Source organism: Triturus cristatus, chromosome 2_1 (assembly GCF_964204655.1).
Source record: "Triturus cristatus chromosome 2_1, aTriCri1.1, whole genome shotgun sequence".
Classification (NCBI taxonomy): domain Eukaryota; kingdom Metazoa; phylum Chordata; class Amphibia; order Caudata; family Salamandridae; genus Triturus; species Triturus cristatus.
The window spans coordinates 256,561,424-256,577,691 of NC_140581.1; the positions used below are offsets into that span (position 1 = coordinate 256,561,424).

At 47.7% G+C, this 16,268-nt stretch overlaps 1 protein-coding gene across 1 annotated transcript in view; it reads left to right on the forward strand.

The window, feature by feature from the left end:
* Positions 1-14,860, forward strand: part of TTC23L (tetratricopeptide repeat domain 23 like) — a 145,718-nt gene extending 130,858 nt beyond the window's left edge. Inside the window, exon 12 of the mRNA XM_085640707.1 lies at positions 13,812-14,860. Coding sequence (XP_085496833.1) covers positions 13,812-13,848 — 37 coding nt within the window. The 3' untranslated portion in view covers positions 13,849-14,860. The remainder of the gene's footprint in view (positions 1-13,811) is intronic.
* The last annotated feature ends 1,408 nt before the right edge of the window (positions 14,861-16,268 follow it).

The following is a 16,268-nucleotide window of genomic DNA, read 5'->3' on the forward strand; positions in this document are numbered from 1 at the left end:
TCTCCACAAAACAAGAGTCCTTCCTCTTAACTCTATGAAGTCAGTGCTTCTTTGCTTGGGGAAGATTTTCTCATATTCCTCGGCATCAAGAACCCCTCACCAAAATCAGCAGGAAACAAGCTGGGTGGGGTTGTTAAGGTGTCCATCATCCTCCCAAAAGGCAGGAAGACCTTTGGATACTACTAAGGTGGGCAAGGCCAAACGGGGAAGCATCCAAGGGAATATCACATTTGCATACTCATAGCAATTTAAAGGGAGAACCATGGACTTTGCTCTCACCAGGAGAAGACAAGAAAGAACTCACTCATCACAGTCACATGCAGATTGCACACCAATAGATCAAAGATACAGTCACCTCCACGAAGGATTTCAGATCACTTCTCAATATGGAATTGCTGAGAAAACACACTTGCTTTGCCTTCGCCAAGCCCAGGATCATAAGTCCTTTCCAGAAGTGGAGCTTCAACGGGGGCCCTCGCTATTGGGGGGAAGAGAGTGCTTCGTAATTGTTATAAACAAAATTGCTGCTAAAACTGCTATTTCTTTGTCGCTTTCTTTTTATGTGGAAAACTGCTCTGTTTTTACTGTAGGCGCGTTCGGTGTGCGCTAACTTCTTAAATTGAAACGCGGGAAGTGGGAACTTTCGTCCTGCGAAGCCGCACTCTGATTGGCTTAGCTCAGCCAATCAGAAACATATCTGGGAGGAGTCTGTTGTGCCCCCAGCTATTTCATGCACACTGCAGCGCGAATGTGCAGCAGAGGCATGCCGAAGGCAAGCCCGTCTGCGCCCGTCCGTGCCGGGATGCTGCCAGGTGCCAGGAACGCTGCTCATTGGCCCACCCACAGGACAACTTACTCATGCGAGGAGTTACTGATGTTTCGCAAGGCAAATCCTATGTGCGAACCCCACTGTTGGTCTCGTTCTGAGGGTTCTTGGGTGGATTGTCCATGCTATTTCCAACCCCTGCGTAGGCATGACACACAGTTAAACACACCTTCCACTAAAACCAACGTCGGCAGTATTAACTGCCGGTCGCTGGTGAAACACCATGCAGACATTTTTTACTTAATATCTGAAAGCTCTCTGGACATTCTATTTCTAACAGAAACATGGATCTTTAAAGAGTCTGTTGCCACTGCTGCTTTGGCCCTGCCTCCAGGCTTTGTGATGAAGAATGTAGACAGAGAGGTGGGCAGCGGGGGGTATTGCTATAATTTATAAAGACTGCTATACCTACAATCTGACTCCTGCACCCATTCCAGATTGTGAAAGTGGCATTTTTAAAATTGCTCTTTCGAGTAATTTTACGGTCTCGGGCTTATTGATCTATTGCCCACCGGGGTCTCATAAAACCGTTAGAGAGGGGATCATTAACGTAGTGAGTAGCTTGGCCCTACAGTCTGCCAACTTTACTATTGTAGGTGATCTGAATTTACACCTGGAATCTAACTCGGACCCTGATATTTACAATTTCTTGAATGATTTGGCTGCTTGCCAATTCAATCAATTGTTCTGTGGACCTACGCATGAGGCAGGACACTTGCTTGACCCTGTGCGTACCAACATTCAGCTAGCGGATTATCCCACAGTGGTTAAGATGGTTTGGACTGACCACCATCTAATAGCCTTCTCACTGTGTTATAATGGCTCTAAAAATCAGAACCGGTCTAGAGCCATTTACAAACGTCCCTGGCAGAAATTCGACCACCAGTTCTTCCATAAAATGCTGGAGACTTCTCAGCCCACTCGTTCTTTGGATGTCGAACTGGCTTATGCTGACTTTGAAAAATGTATTACTCGGGCATTAGACAGGTGCATCCCTGCCAAATGGACTCATCCCAAGAAAGGTCATTCTCAGGTGTGGATTGATGAATCTCTTGCTAAGGCCAGGAAGAACTGCAAAAAGCAAGAACGTCACTGGAGACTCTCCTATTGCCCTATTGCTAAATCCGAATACTAAGCCACGAGGAAAAGCTATCATAAACTGATCCGCAAAACCCGCGCTGCCTTCTTTGCTGACAAGATCAACTCTAGCAATAACCCCTCGAAAGTTATCTTCTCCCTTCTAAAGGACATGGTGAAGACCCCAGTGTCAAATGATAGTTCCATCACTTCTAACGACCAGTGTGAGGTGCTGGACACTTATTTTACTAATTAAGTGGCAGACATCTATGATAGTTTCCGTGGGAACTGCGAAACTCCTGCGACAGCGGAAGCAGAGTTTGTAGATATGGAGGGTAAAACTCTGGACACCCTCCCCTCCATGACCTTAAATGAGCTTAAGGCCTTGACTACTAAGATTAAATCCGGGTCTCCTGCTGACCCTATTAAGCCCGATCTTGTAGTAAAACATTCCAACTGTCTGTTCCCAGATTGCCTGGATATTATTAATCTCTGTCTATCCACTGCCAAGGTCCCTAAAACCTGGAAGCATGCAAAGCTTATCCCTCTCTTGAAGAAACCCTCATTGGATGCTTCCTGACCAGAGAACTATCGCCCGATTTTGCTTCTGCCATTTTTCTCCAAAATTACAGAATCATATGTGAATAGCATTCTGATGCAAGATCTGCAATCTAGTTCTATTTTGGATCCCTCCCAGAATGGCTTCCGTCCTAAACATAGTACGGTGTAAGCTCTGCTAGCTGTCACAGAAGAACTTAGAGCCTCTATGGATGAGGGCAACTTGACAGCACTCATTCTGCTTGACTTCAGCGCAGCCTTCGATACGGTCTCAGACAGTATTTTGCTACATCGGCTGCGTGAGATTCGTATCATAGGCAGTGCCCTTGACTGGCTATCCTCCTTTTTGAGTGGCAGGTCATTGCCCCTCCATTTCATTCTGTGACGAACCCTGTGCGCTATGGTGTCCCACAGGGGTCGGCTCTGAGCCCTACATTATTTAACATTTATGTTTGTCCGCTGGCCTTGTTGGCCAACACCCGTAACATACAGATGGTATCTTACACGGACGATACGCAACTGATTTTTGATTATACCAAAGACTCCAGTCAAGACATGATTAAATTTCAGGAGGATCTGGCATCCATAGGTGGGTGGATGGAGGCAAATTGTCTCCAATTAAACTCATCCAAAACAGAGATTCTATTCCTTGGCAAACATTCACATCAGTGGGGCAGTAACTGGTGGCCACCAAAATTGGGCAATCCCCCCACTCCCAAAACAACGGTAAAAAATCTTGGCGTAAGGATAGATTCTGCACTCTCGTTTGAGGAACATGCTAATGCTGTGGCAGGGACCTGCTTCGGTATTATGCGCGGACTCAAACCCATTTTGGGTTTGCTTGATCCTCAAACGCGCCAGCTAGTTGTTCAAGCGACCATCATGTCCAGGTTAGATTATTGCGATAGCCTCCTGTTAGGGGCTAATAAGTCTGTGATAAATAGGCTTCAATGTACTATGAATGTGGCAGCTCGCACTCTATTTGCACTGCCCAAGTACAGTTCAGTTTCAGGGATACTGCATCAGCTCCACTGGCTTCCTGTGGAGCAGAGAATTAGGTTCAAAGCGCTTTGTGTTACGCATAAAGTTCTGATGGGCTCCTGCCCTGCGATCCTCAATGACTTGGGCCACCACTATGTTCCATCTCGTGCTCTGCCAATCTTAATTTGATGCATGTGCCTCGCTTCCGTAGAGCCAGAACTGGAGGCCGTTCTTTTAGGGTATTGGCTACTACTTTATGGAACTCATTGCCTCTTGCTATTAGGAGGATTTCTGATCATTTGATGTTTAGAAAGGCAGTAAAGACATGGCTGTTCCAATAACTTTTTATCTTGCTTTTTTCCTTTCCCGCTCTCCAGCGCAGGGACGTCTCTTTGCTGGGACAGCCATGCGCTTTACAAGCTGCATAACATATGTTTATATGTGTAAGTGCTTACAGCTGAGGTTTAATTTTTATGCAATGAGCATCAGAGCCAGAATGGCCCCGGGAACCCCATCCTGTGTGCCAGCTACCACTTAATGTGGCAGGAGGGCAGCACAGTCCCCCTCCCTTGGCCAATATTGGATCCTATCCCCCAGGGCCCAGCCTTAATTGAATGGGGAAGGAGGGAAGGTAGGAGTTCAGCCACGGGGACCCCCCCCCCTCCCCCTCCAGGGCCTGGCCTTCAAATGCTGGGTGCCTTGGAGCTCACTGAGGGCACTCCGAAAGCACCATTGGGGACCGTGGAGGGAGCCTGAATGCCTCTGCAGTCTCTGCCGACTCCCTGCCTCCTGTGGGAGCCAGCATTGCTTTTAAACTCAGGGATCTGCTAAACATGCATCTCCCTGTGTGTGAGAGAAATAATTTCATCTGTTTTCCTGCCTGCTGGACGGCGGGCAGGGAAACAGATGAAAGCTCAGCTCTCAGCAAGTGGGAGTGGTTTCACAGCTCTCAAATGCTGGGAGCGGAGTTCGTGTTTGACTTGATGGGAGCTGTCAAAGCTCTTGCCAAGTCAAAGCAACCAGTTATGTTCCAGGGGTGGGCACCTTGGTACATAGCAGGAACTGGCCCTGGGGGAGGTGGTGGTCCCTAGGGCATATATGGTTCCAGGAGGGGGGGGGTCGCTTGGCCCGCCTCTTTCTCTGTTGACGGGCTGGCCCCAGGGAGGTGGTAGTCACTGAGGTCATATATGGCGTGGAAGGGGAGCTGCGTGGCCCCCCTATTTTGGCCCTGGGGAGGTGGGCTTGGGGGGGTCCGTGCGGTCCCCAACAACTTAATTTATTGCTCCAGGGAGGTGATGGTCACCAGAGCTTCTATGAAGCCTAGGAAGAGGCTTGCACGCAGCCCCCTCCATAATTAAAAGTAAAGCCCCAAGGAGGTGATGGTCTACGGGGCTACTAGACATCCCAGGAGGGCACTTTTTAAAAAAAAATTCCACAAAGGTTTGTGGCAAGAATTTTTTTTTTAAATGCCTTTTTTGCCCTGGCTCCACGACTAAGGCTAAGTGGTTAGGGTATTCCTACCTTGACCCTTTTTGTTTTTTTCACATTTATTTGGGGACTCGGCTGCAGCTTTGTTATTCTCCACATCTCTCCAAAAATGTATTAATCTTCACTGTTATGTTGTGTCTTGATTACTGCAGTAGAGACTGTAGGGGCGACTCCAACAACTCAATTTCTAAACTTCGAAGAGACCAAAAACATGCTGCTCGCTTCTTTTTAGGCCTGAAACTATAAGACCACATAAAACCTTCTCCGAAATGCCTCCAGTGACTACCACTTATTAAAAGAAACAAAATAAAATCCCTATTTTTCATCTACTAACGTTTATATAGAAGTGCACTGGACTACCTGACCAAATTATGCATCCCATATCTTCCACCAAGATGATTAAGGTTTTTCAATCAGAAGTTATTGTCCAGTCAGCTAAGGAACTCTTAAGAACATTTGAGGAAGGACCCACTATGTGCAAGGGTCATCTCTTTGAAATTCCACAGCATCTAACACTTGAAACTGACTTTCTCAAATTCAGGAGGTGCTGAAAACCCATCTCTCTAAGTCGATGTATGGTAAGCACACTCCATTGTGCATGCCTCCGTCCCCTTCTTTCACAGAGACCTTGCCAGTCAGACCTCTAAACTTAGCTACTGCTCATGTTCTTGGGTCACCTTTGTCTCTGAGACTTTGACACTGAGGGGCCCAGGCTCCTCACTCACCTGGACTGGTCCTGCAACCAGTCGAGGCCCTTTTGGGCCCAGCTGCAATCTGTGTGTGCACTTTGCCTTTTGTTCTAGTTTTGTTTGCCTTTTTGCACTAGTTTCTCTCACTCTTTAGCCTGTTACAGACACTCCTGAAGCGGAAACCGGGAGGTACCATCGCCGTTTTTTAAAGCACTGTAATGGAAAATCTGTTTTAAAATTACCTGTTGTTCCACATTTCCTCGAGCACTCCCCCCTCCTTAGAGCTGCTCTCATTCACCGCGCAGCCGATTTGAACGCTGCCGCGGGCCTGTCAACAACTTGCCACCATCATTCAGGGAAGTGAGGCCACGCCCACCACCCGGAGGCCACGCCCCCCCTGTAGACTATATAAGACGCGCTACTTCACAAACCCGCATTAGCCTGTTACAGACACTCCTGAGGCGTAAGCCGGGAGGTACCATCGCCGTTTTTTAAAGCACTGTAATGGAAAATCTGTTTTTAAATTACCTGTTGTTGCACATTTCCTCGAGCACTCCCCCCTCCTTAGAGCTGCTCTCATTCACCGCGCAGCCGATTTGAACGCTTTCGCTGGCCTGTCAACAACTTGCCGCCATCATTCAGGGAAGTGAGGCCACGCCCACCGCCCGGAGGCCAGGCCCCCCCTGCAGACTATATAAGACGCGCTACTTCACAAACCCGCATTAGCCTGTTACAGACACTCCTGAGGCGGAAGCCGGGAGGTACCATCGCCGTTTTTTAAAGCACTGTAATGGAAAATCTGTTTTAAAATTACCTGTTGTTGCACATTTCCTCGAGCACTCCCCCCTCCTTAGAGCTGCTCATTCACCGCGCAGCCGATTTGAACGCTGCCGCGGGCCTGTCAACAACTTGCCGCCATCATTCAGGGAAGTGAGGCCATGCCCATCGCCCGGAGGCCACGCCCCCCCTGCAGACTATTTAAGACGAGCTACTTCACAAACCCGCATTAGCCTGTTACAGACACTCCTGAGGCGGAAGCCGGGAGGTACCATCGCCGTTTTTTAAAGCACTGTAATGGAAAATCTGTTTTAAAATTACCTGTTGTTGCACATTTCCTCGAGCACTCCCCCCTCCTTAGAGCTGCTCTCATTCACTGCGCAGCCGATTTGAACGCTGCCGCGGGCCTGTCAACAACTTGCCGCCATCATTCAGGGAAGTGAGGCCACGCCCACCGCCCGGAGGCCACGCCCCTTCCACTGTCCTCAAAAGGATGTGCCTCAGCCGGACACGCAGCGGACGCGTGCTGCGGGCACGCCGCCAGCGCGCCGAAGGCGCGCCAATGGTAAGCCCGTCTGCGCCCGTCCGCGCCAGTACGAGCCCAGGGCCCAGCCTCCCTGTTCCTCTTGTTTCTTCCCCCATTACCTACTCATCAGACACTCTTCGAAAACTGGCAACAAGCACCCCGGCCCTCTGTCTTCACTCAATTTCTCCTGATGAGCATCACAATAAATGCAATCACTGAGTATACAAACTCACTCCGCAGTCACTCCCCAAAAAGAGGACAATCAAAATGGCTCTGCTCAACTGCAGATCACTCCCCAAGCACAGCACCGAAATAAACCTACTAATTCTGAACAACGACATTGAAGTGCTGTTCCTCACGGAAACATGGATAAATTCCGCATCCGACCCAGACATAGTCCAAGCCCTTCCTCAGGGCTATAACATTAAACATCTGGACAGACCGCAAGGTTCAGGAGGCGGATTAGCAATAATCACAAAAGCCCATCTCACCTGCCAGCTTAAGGGCAGTCCAGTCCTTAACTGTGAAAACGCTCTTTTTTCCCTACATCTCTCCCCGGAAAAAACTTTGTCGGGTTTACTCATATACCGACCCCCGGGGCCACTTGGACAGTTCCCGAACTCTCTAGTAGAAACTGCCACCTCCCTGGCCTGTTCATCTTCCAACTTTACAGTGCTAGGAGACCTTAACATCCACTTCGATGACCCAGGGAACAAAATAGCGGGAGACCTCAAAGAAGATCTCTCAGCCTCTCCCTGAAAAATCTCCTGCCCACTCACAATAAGGGCCACCTTTTGGACCCTATCTTTTCAAATATTTAAGAACTCTCCACATCCTCTCCCCTACCTATCCCCTGGACAGACCACCACCTTATCTTCCTCAAAATCCCAATCGCCAGTCAAATCAGTCCCAGCCTTCCACTTCAAGCGCCTTTGCGCCCGTGGAACAAACTAAACACGGATGCCTGGATTCACCAGCTCACAGCCTCTACCCCTACCTTGACTCCGGACCCCTCACTAGCAGACATCCAATTCCGTGACTGGATTAAATCGTCTCTGGACGCGGTTCTCCCCGTCAAACAACTCCCTAGTAAGAGGAATTCCTACAAATCCCCCTGGTTCACTCCGGAACTACGAGATCTCCGAAAAAAATGCAAAAAACTGGAACGTCGCTGGAGAAAAGATTGGAACCTTAACAACAAAGAAATCTATAAATCGGCCATGAAGCAATATAAAACCCTCATCAAAAACACACAAGCCTCGTATTACGAAGGAAAAATCATGGCTGCCTCCAACTCCTCCAGGGAGACTTACCGCATAGTAAAAAGTCTCATGAAAGTCCCTGAACCGCAGCCGGCCGCCGATCCCACCGGTGCCAGGTGTACCCAACTTGCTGAGTTTTTCTCAGCTAAAATTCTAAAAATCATCAGGACCTTCCCCAATACCTATCCCCCTACTAACCTCCCAGCTGGGTCCATCGACCCAGACGCACCAACTCTGAAAGCTTTCCCCCCCCGTCACCATCGAAAGGCTGTTGGACACTCTCAATCGTGTGAAGAGTGGCTCCCCGGATGACCCAGCCCCCACGAGCAAACTCAAACTAGTAGCCCCCACTATTTCCCCCCCATCTCATGAGACTGATAAATGCCTCTCTCTCCAGCGGGATAGTTCCCGCCAGCTGGAAAAGCGCGATAGTGCGTGCACTCATAAAGAAACCTCACCTAGACCCCTTGGACCCTTCTAACTTTAGACCCATCTCCCTCCTCCCAGGCATCAGCAAAGTGGCAGAGAGAATTGTGAATGAACAGCTCTCAATATTCCTAGAGACTAACAACCTCCTTCGCCACTCGCAGACAGGGTTCAGACCTGGACAGGGAACTGACACCGCCCTCCTGGCCGTAACAGAGGAGACAAGGTCCATTCTGGATGCAGGAGGATCAGTGGCAGTGATCCTCCTGGACCTGAGTGCCGCCTTCGACACGGTGGACCATACCATCCTTCCCCACCGTCTCCGAAAAACGGGCATTTCGGAGACCGCCCTGGCATGGCTAAAATCATTCTTGGAACACAGGACCTTCCAAGTGGCTGACAGCCACGGTCACTCTAAATCTCTCCCCCTGAACTGTGGAGTCCCTCAGGGCTCCTCCCTGAGCCCCACACTTTTTAATGTTTACATGGCCCCTTTGGACGACATCGCCTCTCCATTCGGCATAAAGGTGGTCATGTACGCCGACGACACACAACTAGTCGTCTCCATCAACCAGGCCGATCAATCAACGGAGAACTTAGTCTCCTGCCTGCACAATATATCTATATGGATGGGAGACTCCAGGCTCAAACTCAACGGAGAGAAATCCGAAATCATGCTTCTAGGTGACCCAAACAAACTCCACAAAATCCTTGCCTGCCCAGCTAGCATGGGCACCCCCCCTCCACACCAAAACAAGAAATTAAAAGCGTAGGCTTCTGGCTAGACCAGGACCTCAGTTTCAGAGCCCAAGCGAGAAAGACAGCCGGCACCTGCTTTGGACTCATGCGAGCAGCTCGTAAGATCCTTCCGCTTATCCCCCCCCCAGTCTTGGAAAATTCTGATTCAGGGCCTTATCATATCAAGATTAGACTACGGAAACGCCCTATATCTAGGCGCACCTGTAGCTGTTATAAAAAAACTTCAGCACATCCAGAACGCTGCAGCAAGATTACTGACGGGAACGAAATCTAGATGCTCAGCCAAACCCTCCCTTAAGGCGCTTCACTGGCTTTCCATCCGAGAACGCATCTCCTTCAAAGACTTGTGCATCTCCCATAAAATCTTACAAGGCAAAGGCCCACCAATACTGAGACCTCTCATCATGCCGCACAAATCTACCCGACAGCTCAGGTCAGGCACCCTGTTTCTGGCGAGCGTCCCCAGAATAAGGAAAGCTCGCACTGGCGGCCGCCGCTTTTCTTATAACGCTCCTAAGTTATGGAACAGCCTCCCCCTTAACATACGCAAAGAAAACAATTTACTATCATTCCGCAGACTGCTGAAAACCTGGTTGTTCCCCCAATAATCCATCCCTAGGAGTACTGTCAAGCTGTTACGTTAGCGCTGGGACGCCCGAGGGTAGCTATGCGCTCTAGAAATCCTTAATCAAATCAAATCAAATCTACTTTTTGCCTTATGTTGCTTTTTGCCCTCGTATTTCTCTCACTTTGCCTTTTGCGCTTGTATGTCTTTATCTTTTCCTTTGCCTTTTGTTTGAGTTTTGCTGCCTTCTGCTTCTCTCACTCCATCTGCCTCCATTGCCATTATTTTCACCTGGCCGCCCCAGCACCGTTCGCGCTTTTCTCCCTTCCACCTCCCCACTCCTTACCTGCTCTCCTGCGTGCTTCCCTGGCATCTTCTGCCTGCCTCTTCTAACCATATACACCTCACCCCCACGCCCCTCCCAGGACCTACTCAGTGGCAGCCTCAGCACAGCCGAGCAGCGGGTGTGCCACTGGCAGGCCCCTCTGAGCCTGTCTGTGTCTGGACCACGTCCAGCGCCAGAAACCCTAGTTCTACTCGATTTCACACCTACTCTGCCACTGATTTCACGCATTGAACACAGGACACACTAGCGAACTTTACTGCCCCGCATCCACCCACTCCACAGTAGGCCCTTTCTCCTCCAACATCTCAGCACATATCTCGAGCAAATCCATCTTCTTGGATCCTCCCAGTTGAATTCCGTGGCAACCACAGCAGTAAGACCGCTCTCATAACAGCCCAGATTCTGAACACTGTCATGCAATGTAGAGCAGCCTTCTAAGAGGCTGTACTGCATGTGCGACAGGGAGAGAGCAAAGAGAGCACCATATTCACAAAGAAATGGCACTCTCCTCCCCTCTCCCTAGTGCCGGTGTTGATTGCAGCTGGTGGGCGCCAGGGTGCGTGCCCGAGTCTAGCATAGGTTTCCCTTCCAGTACAAAATACTATGCCTAGACATGTCCAGAAGCATTTCCTACTTTGTAAGTGTGCTACACAGTGCAGCACGCATGCAAATGTTGCGCTAATTTTCTGCTGCGCTAATTTTTGGCACTAAACCCTTTACGCTAACGTTAGTGAATTGGGTTTATCCTTAAAAAGCATGGGTGGCTGCATGGGAGCACCCATGTAACACTCTCTTAACGTAAAGTAATGCAAATCAGCATTTGGTGCTACTTTGGGTTACTTTTCCAGACAAACCATCGCAAACATTTATTGGAATTGGTTTGGGAATCCCAAAATGGGTTAAAAAGTAACACTAACCCGACGCTAAACTTTTCAGAATCTGGGCGATGTCAGAGCCCTCCTTGACCTCTCAGCAGCGTTCAACACAATATCCCACCACACTTTGATCACCAGGCTACAAAACATCAGGAATGCCCTCAGATGGATTTCGTAATTTCTCGCTGGAAGAACCCAGAAAGTCTGCCTACCTCCATAACCATGGCAATCATCTGTGGTGTCCCTTAGGGCTCATCCCTCAGCCTCATCCTCTTTAACACCTACATGACACCCTTGGCCAACATCGTCAGATCCGATAGGCCTAACATCATCTAATGCACAGACAACACTCAACTTGGTCTCTCGCTAAGGATCCACCACCACCACCAGAGCGAGATTCTACAGGTGCATGACGTGCGTAGTCAACAGGATGAGAGAGAACTGCCTTACATCTGCTTCTTCACTCTGCACATGCTCCAAAAGATCTTCAAGGGGCTTCTCACAAACACATCACACAAGTCCTCATCATGAGCAGACTGGACTACGGCCATACTACAGGATCTCTAAACACCTCCAGAGGCTACAGGCCATCCAGAACGCTGCAGCCAAACTCATCCATTACCTCCCTGGATGAACCCACACCGCCTCTCGAAAGGAGCTCCATTGGCTCCCAGTACAGAAGATTTGCCAATACAAGCTACTGACCCACGCTTACTAAGTCCTTCACAACATAGGACCACCCTACATCAACCACTGCATGAACTTCCACCGACCTGCCAGACAACTACGCTCTTGCCCATACTCACCACATCAACAGACGCTCGAGCCGAGGACGCTCCTTCACCTACCTCACAGTGAAAGTCTGTAACGACCAACCCCTGCAACACCATACCTCCCCATCTCTACTCGAATTCGAAAATCCTTAAAGACCTGGCTATTCGACTGATCCCATTGCATCCTGCAAGATCCTGGATACCCTCTCGGGTGATTAGCCGTGCTGTACAAATTGAGCTATTAATTGATTGATTGTTCTCTAAGGCTCAATCACCTTGTTACACCATACAATAATGCAAAAGCTAAGAATTAACAATCACTCTCTCCTGGCCATTCCTAGAATTGGAAGAGCAAGAGGTGGAGGCTGGTCATATGGTTATCTAGTGCCTTAGCTCTGAAACTCTCTGCCTAGTCACCTCAGATCAAACAGCAATATGTTAAGATTCAGAAAGCAACTGAAGACACACCTCTTCCCATAAAGCAATGCACTTCTTTCTCATGATTCCTGATAGCGCTAAGAAGCCCATCTCTGGGTAGCTATGAACTCTACAAGACTCTGTAACATAACATCTTTTTATCAGTATGCATGGCCATGTACCCAGTATTAGCATACTATCCAGCACTGATGACTGACCGCTGGTAATCAATCTAACTCCAAGATGAGGCCTATTGGCTAGAGCTCTCTACCTTGGAACTTACAGACCAATGTTCCAGTCCCATCCTCGGCGCTTGGCTCTACATCGTGTGATTCGGGGCAAATCATTTAATCTCCCTGTGCCTAAAAATGTAAAATATATTTGTGTAATCCCAGCTTGATCACATGATCTTATAGATCATCTCCCAACCTCACATGTAATGTACAGCCCTCCGTTGCTTCCTAGCTGAGCTTGTGCTATAGAAATACTAATACAGACATACATTTTCCCACAACCCTGTATCTGACCCCAAGTGTTCTGAGGCTACAATAATGTGGTTCACACGACTTTACTAGAGCTGCAAATAAATAAAGACTAGTTCTTTGGGTGGAGAGACAATGTATTTTTTGCTCTTCCATGTCTTGATTTCACATGTGCATGATACAGTATTTTAGTCTGTTTGATTTCCAATTAGTTTCATCAGTCATTTTGCAAACCCACACACATTACTAACAGACTTTAAAAATTGTGAATGATTAAATTCCATCTTTAAATCAGTTTTACAAAGTTTCGGGATCAGAAAACTGATCATTGGGTTCTTCTGCTGTATAGAATGATACAATGATTGAAACAGAAGTTGCCACCTCAAGTAGGTGTATATCGTTGCCTACTTAGTCACCATGACTGTGCCTTTGGTACTACCATCCATCACATTTCATGATTCAGTATTCTGACCACGCCTTGGGATTTCTTACATTACCCTTTGGATGTCCTCATATATTCTTCTACTGGGCAGACTTGTCTTGGGTATAGTTTACCTACACGTAGCGGTGGTAAACCTAGAAATCAGACCATGTCTGAGATGACCTTGGTGAGAGTGGCCTGACCTGCATCCCCTCACACATCTATATTCACTTTAGAAGGAATTTTCGGACAAGAATAAACAAAGGAATACTGATCTGTAGCCGACTTTCGTTCCCAATGTATATAGGTCATGTCACGCAACCCATTGCAGTCGATGTTGTATTAGTAACACGAGATTCCCACTGAACACAAACACATACTGTCAGGCTTGACTTAGCCTTCATATTGGATCTCATCTCAGGCACTGGAGATCTCTGCACCTCATGAGAGATAGCATTCTGCCTGCATTTCGTATATCTTTGTCGAAAGTTGATCATAACTGAAGTAAAGCCAAGTGTTTACTGTAAAGATTCAAGCCAGCGGTTGTGATTTGTTTCTTGTAGGTCTGTAAGCACCGGCGAAGGCAACAAAACCAGGTAGAAGAGGCCAGAGAAGCATCATCGCAAGGGACCATGAAGAGACCAGGCCCAAAATAACCAATGATTCGTGCTGGTGCCAGGGCAATGCAAATTGGCAGCAGTAATGAACTTTCCAGTGCAAAATGTTTTGCGTTGGAAAGGAGCCAAAACCACTTTGTACTGCTTTGTGTAAAGCATATCAGCACAAGCATCCATACGTTTTGACATAAACACCAATGTACCTACTAACCTGAATAGCCTTTGCATCAAAAATGATTATCTACTGGAAACAAGGGGGAAATGCAATCATTTACCACAGTAACCGACGCATTGCATGGCTGCAGCAGTGCGCAGCACACATTCTACGCGCCTGACCCTTCTGTGGATGTCTCTGCATAGGAATCCATATTGGAGGAGCATGTCTCCAGTGCCAGTCCTACGCTGGAAGGCGCACCTTCGCTGATGGGCCCTGGAACAAGCCTGCGCACTGTGCAAGCTAGCCTGTTTGGATGACGTCAGCAGGAGGCTACTCTTTATAGATCGGTCTATGTTCCGCATCTTCCCCTTCGCGCAGTGCAGCGCAGGAAATCTGGGTGCTGCGCTCCCTGAACAATTTATACATTTGGGCCCAGAACTTCAACTGACACCTGCAACAAAGATAAGAACCCACTTTTTGAAGAGCACCAATTTTATTTTAGTTTTGGGACTGTATTTATATTAATGATGGATTTTGAACTTTAAAAAACGAGCCATAGATTCTTGAATATAAATGACGGGATCTCATTTACAGCGCAGAACTTGCATATGTAAAATTATTATTTTCTTTCAGTTTTATCTTTTTTATTTTGAGTAGGAAGAGTGCTATATGCCAGAATGGGAAACCGATGGAAAGATGTCAGTAGTCATTGTATTATTTATTATAATGGAACTGAATAGGCAGCATTCAATTCTGGTATTTGTGGAACTCTGTAAACAAATCTTTTAGGTGTATACACCATTGTTCTTAAATAAAGCAGGAGAATATTTTCAGTGTACCATTCTTGGTTTTCCTAGAATGTGGGTAACGGGTTAAAATCTCAGATAAACAGATTTACTAAAACACAAATGCCATTGCTGGCCGAGAGACTTCTAATTTTCTGAGAAACGTCATTAACAATTTTTACCTAGACTTCAGTTAAAATGTACAGTATAGTCACAAAGCCTCTGGTAAAACCAAACAGCAGGGGGACATAGCAAGGCTAAAGCCTTACCGGGGGTGCCCCGGGGGGGGGGGTGGGGAGAACCATCCAGTAATGTAAGGAGGAACTATTCCTCACCCTTCTGTTGTAGGACCAGAAGGAATTACATTCTAGCTGGAAGCACGTAAGGCTTTTTATCTTGTCAGGCAGATGTGAAAAATCATAGAAGTCAGAAGGAAGTAAGGCTAACATCGTGGGACTTGGGAATGAACTGGTCAAGCTCATACCTGCAGCCAAGAACATGAACAAGCCCCTTTCCAAAGTTAGCATGTGGCCTCACCCCAAAACCCAACCGTAATGAAGCATAACCATAAAAGGCATTATATACAGACTTGAAGGGTCTCGTGGTGTTAATGACAGATGGCAACTGTATATTTTCTACCCAAGTCAATGTTTCTTATTTTATTGCTTAAAGACGAATGAAAGCCTGACTGGACTTGCTGAGATTGAAACCTGTGACTATGAGGAAAAAATACCATACAAAAGCTGCATTGGTCCATGAAGCAACTAGACTTGGCTTGTTTGCCTATAGCCAAAAGGCCTCTCTAACTTCTGCACAGACACTTGGCATCATGTTAGAGGTGCATGCTCATTGGGGCTCAAGTCGGTGGGAATGATCTACAATCTGAATGACTTCCTGTTTATAGGCAAAAGTGTCATTCCACGGTAGGCTCCTTGCAGCCATCTCTTCACCAACAGAGCCCAGCAGTCCCCTCGAGTCCAGACACAATCAAAGATACATCCACATGGTTCACATCAAAGGCTGCTCTTTGCTTATCAAAAGTTAATGTCTGCTATCTTGGAGGCCTAATTTGCTTCTTGACCAAATATAAAGTTACACTTACGGGCAACCATAAACTAAAGAAATTACCTTTGCGACCTGCTTCATGCCTTCTTGGAGGGTGCTCTGATGGTGACTGGCTTTCTTTTCACCAGGCCAGGAGTGAGCGTGAAAGAGGACTTGCGAATGTGGCCGTACTTCATGTCCACCTTCACTGGCTCAGGACTGTGGCAGGTACATTGACCACCAAACCAGCAAGCCCACTGTTTCACTGGGCGATACCAAAGGGGATGATGGACGGAACGTTTGAGCAAATCAAACACTCACCCCCAGTCAACTGATCTGGGTTTAATCCATCATCATTCTTTAGCTCACTCCACCACCCCATTTCAGACATGGCCATATGCAAATCAGTCTAACCCT